The sequence below is a fragment of the Cryptomeria japonica genome, chromosome 5, assembly GCF_030272615.1.
Source record: "Cryptomeria japonica chromosome 5, Sugi_1.0, whole genome shotgun sequence".
In the NCBI taxonomy this organism is placed as follows: domain Eukaryota; kingdom Viridiplantae; phylum Streptophyta; class Pinopsida; order Cupressales; family Cupressaceae; genus Cryptomeria; species Cryptomeria japonica.
Genome location: NC_081409.1, coordinates 159668366 through 159680789, shown reverse-complemented (window position 1 = coordinate 159680789; position 12424 = coordinate 159668366). Strand labels below are relative to the sequence as shown.

The 12424-nt window shown below is 40.4% G+C and overlaps 1 protein-coding gene across 1 annotated transcript in view; it reads right to left on the bottom strand.

Moving 5' to 3' along the window:
- The window catches only part of LOC131072706 (DNA mismatch repair protein MSH1, mitochondrial), a 307935-nt gene extending 298093 nt beyond the window's left edge, over positions 1 to 9842 (bottom strand). Inside the window, exons 1-3 of the mRNA XM_058008946.2 lie at positions 9370 to 9842; positions 7297 to 7426; positions 7035 to 7132 (exon numbers count right to left, since the gene is read on the bottom strand). Of these exons, the coding sequence (XP_057864929.2) occupies positions 7035 to 7132; positions 7297 to 7426; positions 9370 to 9560 (419 nt within the window). The 5' untranslated portion in view covers positions 9561 to 9842. The remainder of the gene's footprint in view (positions 1 to 7034; positions 7133 to 7296; positions 7427 to 9369) is intronic.
- Positions 9843 to 12424: the final 2582 nt, after the last annotated feature.

Genomic DNA, 12424 nt, shown 5'->3' with positions numbered 1-12424 from the left:
CAAACCACTGCGCAGGCACCTTTGCGTGCCACACGGGCGGAAGTTCCGGTCAGCCCCTCGGCTGACCCAATGTTGTTGGCCTTAAATAGTGGTCAGCATCCTGTTGTAGTAGAGATGGGAATTCTCGGGGCTATCCTCAAAGACACCATCATGGACGGAGGTTCGGGGGCGAATGTACTGCCAGAGGATACGTGGAAGAAGCTGGGGAAGCCAACACTATGGCCACCCACGTTCAACTTGGTAGGTGCAGACCAACACGACATCAAGCAACTCGGCACCCTGATGGCCCAGCTGGTCACCATCGGCACGCAACCTTTCATACTAGATTTTGTGGTAATCCCACTCAAGAAGAAGGGGTACGACGCCATCTTAGGCAGAGGGTGGCTGGTTACAACAAAGGTGAACCACAACTGGAAAAACAACACCCTTTCTATGGAGAAAGGGGGGCGGAAGTACACCATTGATCTGAGGACCCAGGTTGTTGATGAGGAACTGACATCATCTTCGGAATCGGAGGGTGAAGGGAAAGGCTACCCGAGGGACGAAGGACGAGGCTGCAGGGAGCCCAACGACGAAGGGATTCTTAAACTAGGAGAGTGCTCTGAGGATGAGACAGGGTCATTGAACGGGCTCTTCCATTGGCAAATGGAGGATTATGAAATGTTCCAGAGCTATAGGCTCGAAGTAGAGGAACCGGAGCAAGTAACAGAGGAGGCGTACCTGCTAGAATACATAGAATATTGGAAGGGAGACGCCCCAAACCTCGATGACGTAGATAATCCGAAGATCAATTGTGTCGGCAACGATTGGAACCTTGTGTGGAAGGCCACATCTTTCAAAATCTTTATTATTCTTCTTCTTCTTATGTACGGGAAGGAGATCGTGGTCCCTGTAGAATTTGTGGTTCCAGGTCTTCGGATGGCCATTGAAAATAGATTGGCCACCAATGGGCCCAAATTGAAACCCTACCACGCGAAGCGCGCAGGGGACCTGAGAGGCCAAATGGACACCCGAGAGCCCGAAGGGGGACCCAAGAGGATGGAAGGGGACTCGAGAGGCCAGGCAAGCGACTCAAGAGGCACAGGACCACAGCAGGCGACTCTTGGGCGAGGAAAATCGAGAAGGATGAAGGGCAATCCCAAAGACAAGGGACCCGAGTAGACGACTCTCTAGACGACTAAATTAGGAGATGAAAAAAAAAATTGAAAAAAAACCGTACTGTCGTACGACAGGCGACCGTACGGTCAAAAATATTTTAAAAATTTGAGGAAAAAAAACCGTACAGTCGTACGACGGGCGATCGTACGGTCAAAAAAAATTTTTAAAAAAAAGAACGGACCACCGTGCGGTGGTAACACCGACGGTGACCACCACCAGCGGTGGTAACACTGTGCGGTGGGCCACCGACGGTGACCACCACCAGCGGTGGTAACACTGTGCGGTGGGCCACCGGCGGTGGTAAAACCGACGGTGACCACCGTGCGGTGGGCCACCAACGGTGGTAACACCGTACGGTGGACACCGATAGTGGTAACCACCGTCGTGCGGTGGCACCCACAACTCACCCGCCGCACAGCCCATAGCCGCAGCCACACAGCTCGCAACTGCACAGCGCATAGCCCGCAACCGCACAGCCATGCAGCCGCACAAACACACACGCAGCCGCTTCGTCATCAATGGTCATTGTACAGTTGAACTGCGTTGGGCGTGCGAAAGGAGGACCGTACGGTGTGCACAGTTGAGCATGTTGTCGTGTGTCCGTACGGTAAGGAGGGTGTCGACCGCATGGGAAGGTGGCCGCACGATTGGAGGTGCCAGTGTTGTTGCTGACCGTACAGGGAGGTTGTATGGCCTGGGTGCCATCGGGGACATTACAGTGAAAAAAAAAAAAAAACGACGACGACCAGATTTAAAATGATTCGCTGGAGTTTGAAGCCAGGACACTGGAAATTCAAAGTGGAAAAGAAGGGTTTTTGGCATCTTAAAATATCACAGAAATGCTATGCGCCATGGACTTTCGTATGGTTCTGAGGGTTGTAAATTGGTGTCTGCTGCCCCTCGACCCCACCCTGTACTGCGAGCCCCAGGACCCCGCGAGGGGCGCTGCCCCTCGACCCCGTTGGGGCGTTGCCCCAGACCCCGCGAGGGGCGCTGCCCCTCAACCCCGCTGGGGGCGTTGCCCCCAAACCCCCAATTTATTTTTGAGCTACAGAATACCACGGGAAGTGTTGTGGTTGTCCGTATTGTGAGAAAGAAGCCTACAGCTAAGCATTGGCGGGGAAGCCATAAGCCGTAGAGGGAGACGGATTTGGAGGTTGGGAACAAACAGAGTTTGAGGGAAGGCATTGCAGGTCCGCGCAATTGTATGACACTAGGGAGTTATTCAGTTCAGTTTTTAGCCTTTGGGGAGTGTGATGGAGGATTTGAGGTGTCTCCTAGCCTTTGTGCCAGCGGGTTGTGGCCACCTCCAGGCATGACTGGTATGCTTTGAGGAACTCGGAGTATGTCTCGGCTGGACGTGAGGTTGCCTTGGTGGATGCACAGAGGGCTCGGGAGGAGCTGACCACCAGGTTGGAGGCAATAGTCGCGTGAGACTTAGTTCAACGTACCCAGGAGTTGGATGCCGGGAGAGCAGCACGGGTGGCTATCGAGGACAAATTGGCTAGGGAGACAGTATCATTTGAGTAGCAGTTGGTGGAAGCTAAGACTGAAAAAAGTGTTTTGCAGACAAGTTTGGGTTAGGCACAGGAGGACTGTGATGGCAAAGGAAGCAATATTGGTGAAATCCGCACTTGAGCATCGGATGGTAGCAGAAAAGGGTTTTCAAGCGAGGACGCAGCAAGTGTATAAGATCCGGGCCCGACTAGCGTCAGTAGTTCCTGCCGTTCATCTCTATTTTGTATTAAGTCGTCGGAGTCGACTTCTTTTCTTGGGGGGGATGATGTTGCCGGGAATAATCATTATGTTATGTTGTTATATTATGTTTATGTTGTCGTCGGTAATAATGAGTTACGGCGGTCAGTTAGTTAGCCGACGGGTAGGTAGTTGGAGTCGCGACGGTTGTGTCGCACCCCTTCAGGTATTATATATTGTGTACCTTTTCTTCGTTCTGGGCTCGACTGGCATCAGCAATTCTGTTTAATGTCATCTTTATTTTGTATTAAGTCGTCCGGAGACGACTTCTTTTCTTTTGGGGGGGATGATGTTGGCGGCAATATTGTACACGGAAATAAAACTAGTTAATTAAGTTGTAATTGTGTTGGTTAGTTGGCAACTGAGGGGTGGTAGTTGCGGTGCGACGGTTGGCGCTCGCACCCCCTCGGTACCTTTATATACTTCCGAATGTAATTTGTGTAGGACAACAATTATGAATGGAATAACATCTGATATATTGCATCTGATATCTATGGCATTATTATTCTGCATTACGTGTTTTATCTGTGTGCTTTAAGTTATTTACCCGAGAGGGCAAACAAAGGAAGATCAGATTGATATCTCCTTAAAAATTCTCGAATATGGCCACATTGCAAGAACTTGTCCTCTCAAACTTAAACTACAAGCGTCCCTTGCTGAAGTCAAAAATTCAGACGTATGTTCAAAAAAATACGTTCTCTAGAAGAAACTCAAGATACCTTGTGATTGAGAGGGAGCTTACTAATCAAGATTGAGCACTTCTGAGGTAAAAATTGTAAATATTGATTATTATTATTAATACTAATAATTATTTTATGGGCCCTGTGTAAATCATAAGGAAGTGACGACTTCCAAATGATTTCCACTTGTATTTTTGAGGTTATTGGAAGGTGACGATCTTACAATAACTCAAGATTGTGGATAGAATCGCCGACTGAGGCAATCCACACAAGAGCTCATGGATAGAATCGCCGACTGAGGCAATCCACGTAAGAGCTTGTGGATAGAATCGCCGACTGAGGCAATCCACGTGAGAGCTCATGGATAGAATCGCCGACTGAGGCAATCCATGTGAGAGCTCATGGATAGAATCGCCGACTGAGGCAATCCACACAAGAGCTTGTGGATAGAATCGCCGACTGAGGCAATCCACACAAGAGCTTATGGATAGAATCGCTGACAAAGGCAATCCATTCAAGAGTTTGTGAATAGAATCGCCGACAGAGGCAATTCACATCTTGAAACTACAGTCCCAAGATAAGCATCATACGATTTATGAATATTGCTCCCAATACCTTTTACATTTATCTTACCTAGCTAAGAGAGAGTGTTAATGCATGATAGCCTTGGTAAGATAAATGATTGAATAAGAGATAAATGAAGTCTCTCATTCAAACATTTATTATCGTGAGGGGGCACGATCAAGTGATGTCTTGATCGGCCATGTCCAAAAGACATGGCTGGTCAAGGCATCGCTTGACCGTACCCAGCCCACTACATATACCAAATGAAATGTGTGAGAATGGACATTGAAATAAAAATGCTCCTCCTCTCCTGCAACATAAAAGAAGACAATCAGATTTATACAACAATTCAGTGATAGATAATACATAGAACAAGATAAATTTTAATTCTGATCCACAAAATTAACAGTGTGGGATTTATTATCTTCCTGGTGTTGGATTTTGGGGATTTTGGAAAACCTTTTCTTTGGCTTTGGTGGGGCTTCATTCTCTTTCTTGGCATGAGGTTTAGATAATGATTTAGAGCTGGTTGCTTGGTATCCTCTTGGCATGAGGGCACTGCTTGGAGTATTATTTGATTCAATACCTTTTGCTGTTGCTATTGATGCTGGCCATCTTTATGCTTCAGAACTGAAACATATTTGTATATGAAGAGGCTCCTTGTTATCTCATTCCTTGTAATCAACCTAGTGTGCTTTTCAGAAGTTTACAGTGCTTGGAAGAGGATTGTTGCAGTCAAGTGGGTTGGACGTGAGCATTTGGTGTGCTCCAAACAGCATACTTCTTATTTTTAGATAGCTGCTCCTGCCCTGTGGCATAATATCCTTATCTCTGCTGTTCAGTACGAGTAGCAGATTTGGAGCAATAAACTCAGAATTTTGTAGATTGCTATTAAATATTTCAGATTGCTGTACATTCCAGATTGAGTTTGGTTGAAATAAAGAATATTGTGGAGTGCTATAATATATTTCAGATTGCTGTTCATTTCAGACCAAGTATTGTTGCAATTAAGGTTAGCATTAGGAATTTATTTCTGATATTTACTGTTCCTTATGAGTTCTTTTTAGGATCTCAGTTACAAATCAGTTTATAATTCCTTGCTCAGTTAATGCATGAATAAAAATGTTCTATGAAACTTGACAAAAAGAAACACTTGCAAATACATTTTGAAAACAATCTGCAAATTAAAACCAAACAGAAAACTCAGTGTTCAGCATACAATCAAAGTGTTTGACATAGTGCTTGAATCCATTAAAGTGAAGGAGAACAAAAAAATTACAGCAGATAGGGTAGGGCATTACAGACAAAGGAATGAGAATATGGGTTTACAAGAGAATTGTATCTGTCAAAGTCATCAATGGACTGCTCCCCGTAAGAGACAATTGTATCAAAGTGCAATTGAATCGCAATGGTTGTGCAAATTCTATTGTTCTTGCTAATACTATTGGATTTTTCAACCACATCATTATATCTCTATTGTTCTGCTTGCACAACATAGAAATATCATTTCAAGCAGTGTTAGGTGAAAGTTAGGCACCCATTAGACAAGAGGGTACCTGTGATTAAACTAGTGAAAATGCAAATAGTTCAGAAGGAACGGAGGAACCACAAAGAGACATGCTACCTATGGAACTAAAGGTACCAATACATAGACCAACACCATAATGTCAACAAATTAGCCAAGGAACCACAGCAAACCTACCAACAAGCTAGTAAACCATTAGGACACACTTTCCCTACAAGCAAGGTAGAGTGAACTTCAAGGAAAACAGCTCGAGCCTCAATAAGTTCTGGGCCTTCGTCATAACATAGCAGATACCAATAGTTGATCTCAATGATGCTTCTTCTATAGCTTGGAGAAGTAGCTCCATAAAGACACTTGATAAAACATAAAAGTCAAGAACCTAATGGATATTCACCAAGGAGTTCCTCTCCCTATAGTGATTGAGTCCCCTCTCCCTTCTCAACTAGCACCTAGCAAACTTTCATCAAGGGAAAGGAACTCATCCCAAAAAGGAAAATTGATGAATTCAATCTACAATTCAAGGGCAATCATACATATAAAGCATTTATCTAACATAAAGGCCTTTAGGCACTCTATCAATAGATTGAAGCAAACAAGAGTAAACAACAAACAAGAAAGGACCTTATGGTACTATACTCTCAAAGGATCAAGATGAAACTCCACAACCCAAAGGTCTCACAATTCACTATCACTTTTCCATGAGAGTACCCAAAGACTATCAAGGTGGAAAGAGGCATTGGCAAAGATAATATGTTGAGAGGAAAAGACTAAGGGATGGACATGACTATACATTAGCAGTCAAAAAGGACATTCCTATGTGCCCTAAATCATCTAAGACGACCTCGTGAATTTTCACTCCGACCATGAAACTAACTCATATACAAGTAAGGATCGACCCTAAGATGCCTCAAGTTTAATATGTCATGTCAGTTAAGGTTCCTAGCACCTTAGTCATTGGCATTAAGTAGTGCATGGATCAAAGATTTCACCAACACTGTTTCAAACCATCCACAAGTTGTGCAATTGATTTCTTTGTTTTTCCCTTGTATAGAGCCCCACTAAAAAGATTTCCACTCTCGCAAATTTCAACCTTAGCACAAGCAATATGCTTCTCAAGAAGTCACCTTACATATGAGATTTAAAAGCTACGCACCTATTTGATATACAAAAATAAAGCATAATAAAAAAATACTAAGTTCAAGCAACCTATGAAATTTAAAATAGCAAGGAAAAGTAGAAAACCTCAATTGGTACTCAAAAAAAAAAGATTATGAGGGTTTATATATGGCATGTTTAATTACTAATTTTTTCCATTATGTAGTCTAACAACAAGGACTAAACAATATTCTCACCTTCCATTTTTTAAGTTCTCATCCAATCCCAACAAATTAGAATAAACCAGCCTCTGGACCAACTGCTTTGTAGAAGGCTTTTTGCATAACTGCATTTTCTGTTAGAAAAGAGTTTGTCTCGGTAGTTGTGGTCAGAAAGAGCAAACTAAACCCATAAAACTTGACTGAGATGTTGTGGGTAAGTAAAAGCTAAATTTACTTGTTTCTTCATCATAAATTCCATATAGGTAATCAAATTTGAAGCAAAGAAGAACCCACAAACCTCCCTCCACCATATCAGATGCGCATACTCTCCTGCCCGTAAAATTGACTTTGAATTTTTTGTTCTCTTCCCACCTGTGGCTTTGGAAGACTTTTGTACACCAACACGGAGAGCTTTCAGTCCATGCCTACTGCAATTACAATAATTTTGCAAAATTTAAATGCAAGTCATCTTAAAGAAGAGTATTATTCTAAGATAGATGAGCAAACCAATGATATTCAAATGTCAACAATGCAAATCTACTTTTTAAACATTTAAGCTTCTAATTGTATTACATTATTGCATATCCACTATTAATACTTCAAAATCAAAATATAGCATGTTTTATGAGAAAAAGAAAATGATCACCACAATTCAAATTATTGTTTTGTATTGAACCATGGTTTATTGCAAACACCCAAATTTCATTTTCCTTGAAAGGGATCATTGGAAAGTTCACTCAGCAGGTTGTATAATCACAATATTGGTGATGTTTAAGTTCATTTCTTACGAAGTTAGGTAATCAAGGAAAAGATGATGTTTTTCTTTATTGTGACAAGATTTTTCTTCTTTGGGCAAAAGATATTAAATCCTTCAAAACAAGAAAGATTATACTTTAGAGTCGATAGTACATTCCATATACAAGATATTAAGTCACATGCACATACTAGCTATGAGAACAACAACTTGAGCTCCACAAATAGAAAAGGGAACATTGAAGATCTTCTGGCATCACCAAAAAGTTTGAGTTTATCAATGTTTAGTACAAGACAATGGATCTTAGTTCCCTAAGGCTCATTCTAGGTGGGTTAGAATCAAATTCAATTTGGAGTTGAGGACCTTACCCTCTTTCACAATCAAGATTATAGAATCAACCAATGTTATTATAGTTTTCTTTACCATAATAGATTCATTGCCTATGGATGTTAAGTTCTAGGGTAAGCGCCTAACTTCCTCCTAGAGCATCATAGCCCAGACCCCTCAAACATTGACTTTCTCCTATGAGCATTATAAAATCCTATATCAGCTCCTACGAGGTAATAGATGATGTAGTCAATTCTCTTGCCACAATTCTTGCTATTGACACAGGCATTGCTGATCTCCTATCCAAGTCTCTTGCTTTCATATTCATCTGCTCCATGCCTTGTTTAGGGATCCTTCCCTTAACAAGACTATTTGCAGCAATACTTAATCATTATCGTTTTAGATTTAATTTTGGTTAAACCCTCTTGTTACAATTATACTTATTCAGTGCTTAGTGTTAGTTACTTTTCACAACAATTAGGGCACCCAAATTTTAAATGTACTTAGCTGACATGGGATTTCACTAAAACCATAGTGTAATTTTACATGACAGTAACAAAAATAATGCTTGCCAACCATGATATTTAAAGCTTGAATTGCAGTCCTCATACCTGTACTGGTACCCCACATCTCCAACTGGCAACTCTGGTTCAAACCCTTATGTGTAAATAAATACTTAAATGCATCCAATAAATTCAAAACCAGCTGAAATGTTCAAAGTCATCCATATAAACATTCAAATTATACTGTATTCCATATTTTAGTTGGTAATTCTTCGAATGTGTATTCGAGGTGACTTTAATGGGCTACAATTCATTTCCACGATGTATTTTTAATAAGATGAAATCATCACCTTTATGCTGAAAAATAATAAGTAAAATTTTAGTCTATGGGATGGTAGTGTAATGGAAAACGGATAAAACTTATGCCAAGGTGGAGACCCACAATCGAATATCCTGACTGGGCTAATCCAACCTACAACCCAGCTGCACATCAATGCCTCATAAAGTCGGTACTACACCTTAAAATGTCCCAAATATCTTGTTGTGCAATAATTATTGAAAACTCTGAGCAGCATGTTTTTACTTCAGGTTTTCTGAGTAGTGGTCAATGTGGCGGACATAGATAGAAAGCTGGATATTTAAAAATTACAAGTGAAAGGTTTGTTTTTGCCACATTCATCACTACTCGGAGAACCTAATGTAAAAACATGCTGCTCAGAATTTGCTAAGATTATTGCATAATAAGACATTTTCTATAAGGGAAAATTACAATGGCGTTTGAACTTACTGGAAATAGTGCAGAGTCTGCTGTTGGTGGTGGTGAAACCAGGAGGACTGAAATTGGATTAAAAATTTTGCTCCAGATGTAACAAGAGATTGTCGTGCATTTGACAGATTGATAGGCATTCTGCTTCTTGACAATGAGCTCCACTTTGGTGAATAGCCCCAGAAAAAGGATTTTGTCATCAGAACCGGCATTTTAATTTGGGCTTTAGCTCTGCTCCGTCTTGCATAACCAGCAATACAGCCGCTCGTGTATCATGCAAGGCAAATTCTCTATGTATAAACAACAATATGTAGCATCGCATTCCCGCCAACGGTAGTGGTGGAATGTTACTGATATTATTGCTCGGGGATGTGTGCCGCTCGTTTTTAATCTTTATTTTTTTCAAACGTTCCTATTTAGACCAGATTGGAAGTGAAGCTTTCAGGCCGCCTAAAGATTATAAACCAGGGTAATATCTAGATGGTCCTCCTTTAAATCTTCTACAATGTGCTCCTAAAAAACTTATATATATGTATATATATAGGCAAAGGGAAATAATACAATTTAATTGATATACTAATTATAATAATAATAAAAATATATAAAATTGTAATAAGGTATTTATTTTTAGGGGTATTTATATTTTTAAATTGATCTAAATTGTTTGATTGATCATTGTCTTAGAAGATTTTGTAGTTTCAATTTGAGTTTTGCAAAAAGTTTGATTTTGATTGTCACGAATTGAATTTGTTGCAAGGACACAATGTGTATTGTTTGAGAACGATATATAATAATGTATCCCTAACAACCTAGTCATCTTATATTTATTAAAATTAAATTTGTCAAGGTGGTGTCTAAAGACATTGTTTAGGAGGTGGTTGACTCAAAAAGTGAACAAGAGCTTATGTTAAACTCCTTTGGCAAGCCAAATTAACGATGATAGTAATATCAAAAACAATGTACATAAACACAAGTGGAATGAGGAGCGAAGTTTTTTTTAGTCACGCACTAATGCTTGACATGCCCTAGTTGCAACTTTTTCTTCCCGTTGTGGTGCATTTTGGGGGCATGTTTGAGTGCAAGAGAGTTGTGTTGGTCTACTGAGACTGTTGGATTATTTGTAGGTGTTTTTTGTCAATGTTTTTGGTCATGAGGATTGCATGTGAGGGAGTGGGTGTGTTGGGTTCTTGGTGCAAGTGTAGCTATTGTAGCTCTTTAGTTTTGGAGTTTTCTCTCCCCTTCTTTTTGAGTTTGTGGATTCCATTAGTTGGCCATCTAGAGAGAAAAAATTGTCTTTCTAGGAGGTTTTGGCTAGGATGTATCCATCTCCATCCATGAATGCAAGTGTTGATAATCTAATGAGCATTTCTAAGAGCACATTAGACTAGACTCAAACTGGAGGCTTCCATTTTCAAAAAGGTGAATGGTTGCTGAGAGTGTAATGAAGTCTGACCAATGCTAGTGATTCAACTAGATTCGGTAGCTAAAGATGTGTTGTATTTATCCAATCATGATTTAATATGTAAGTTCATGGGGATTCAACTTGCTTGGATCTTATTAGAATCTTGGGATCGAAAAACTTGGAACGTTGAGGGAGACATGGAGAAGATGTTAGCAGTGAATAACTACTTCATGATAGTTTTCTCCTATACCACTAATCACAATAAGGCCTTCGAAGGAGCACCCTACTTCTATAATCAGGTTGGCTTGTTTATCAAGCCTTGGCATGTTGGTATTAATCCTACAAAGGAGTTGTTGTCAAGGGTTCTAACCTAGGTTCGACTACCTCGGCTTTCATTGGAGTTTTGGAGGAACTACATTCTGTACATGATTACTTTGCTACTGGCAAACTGGTGGGTCCATCGCAAAAAATGCAATATGAGAAGGTAATTTCATTTTTCTCATGTTTGTGTTGAAATTGAGATAAATAAGTCTTTACTAAATTCGTTGGAGATTAGACTCAAATCTAGTTTGTGGGTTTAGTAGGTGGATTATGAAACCCTCCCATTTCAATACCAAATATGCCATGAGTTTGGACACTTGCAAAGGAAGTACCCAAAATTTGTCCATTTAGAAACTTCATCCATTGCACCTTCCTGCTGGTGTCGAAGTTAGACAAAGGAAAGGCTCTAGTTTCTGGAGAGGAGATTGATAAGGCGAGTTTTATTCCAGCAAAATCTCACAACAAGGGTAGGGGTCAGAAGAGGAACCTCAAGGATAGATAGTTTGATGACTTTTCCAATAGATTTGAAGACTTGGAAGAAGTTGACCAATAAGAGATGAATCCAGGAGGCATTATGTCTGATGTGAGTTCTATGGGGGTAGATAGGTTAGGTCCTAGTGAAGATGTTGACCAAGTCAAGGTACAAGAAGCTCCTCTTGCTTTACAGATGGAGATGGATTTGATGCATATGGCCTTTATTGATCAAGCACTCAACCATAACATCTATTACTCCCTCATTGGATTTAGAAGCAATGGATTTAGGTAAAGGTAGTAAAACCCCACTAATTTTAGGATTGCAGGGTGATCCCACAATAGTGGGTTACACTTTTTAGCCAAACTTGACATTGAAGTGAACATTTTGAACTAAATCTTCACTGTCTGACACCTATAGCTGCTAAACCGTTTGGAATTTGAAGATGATGTAAGCTACTGATGTGAGACAATTTGTCTGTAGATTATAAAAAAAAAAAATCAAAATTTTGGAATCAAATTGCATTTATTTTTCCATCTCCTTCGAAAACTAGTTTTTAATAGTAAACACCATTGTGATGCTAAAAATATGGTAAATAGAATAGGCATACACATATAATGAGATAATAAAACATAATGGAAAGCTTAATTGAAAACTAAATTAAAGATGCAAACCATAAGCCTCCCTTGAAATGTCTCATTTTCCTCTATTCTTGAGGACCTTGAAGGTGTTCGATTGTTTGGCTCTTAGTGGAGCAATGACCTCCAAAGTGGCAACTCAAGAGTTAAGTAGCTACTTCATGATTGATTGTGCAAATAATATGAAATGCATGATCTAAGAAACTAGATTAACATGCTATGCTTAATCCAAAATGCTAATTA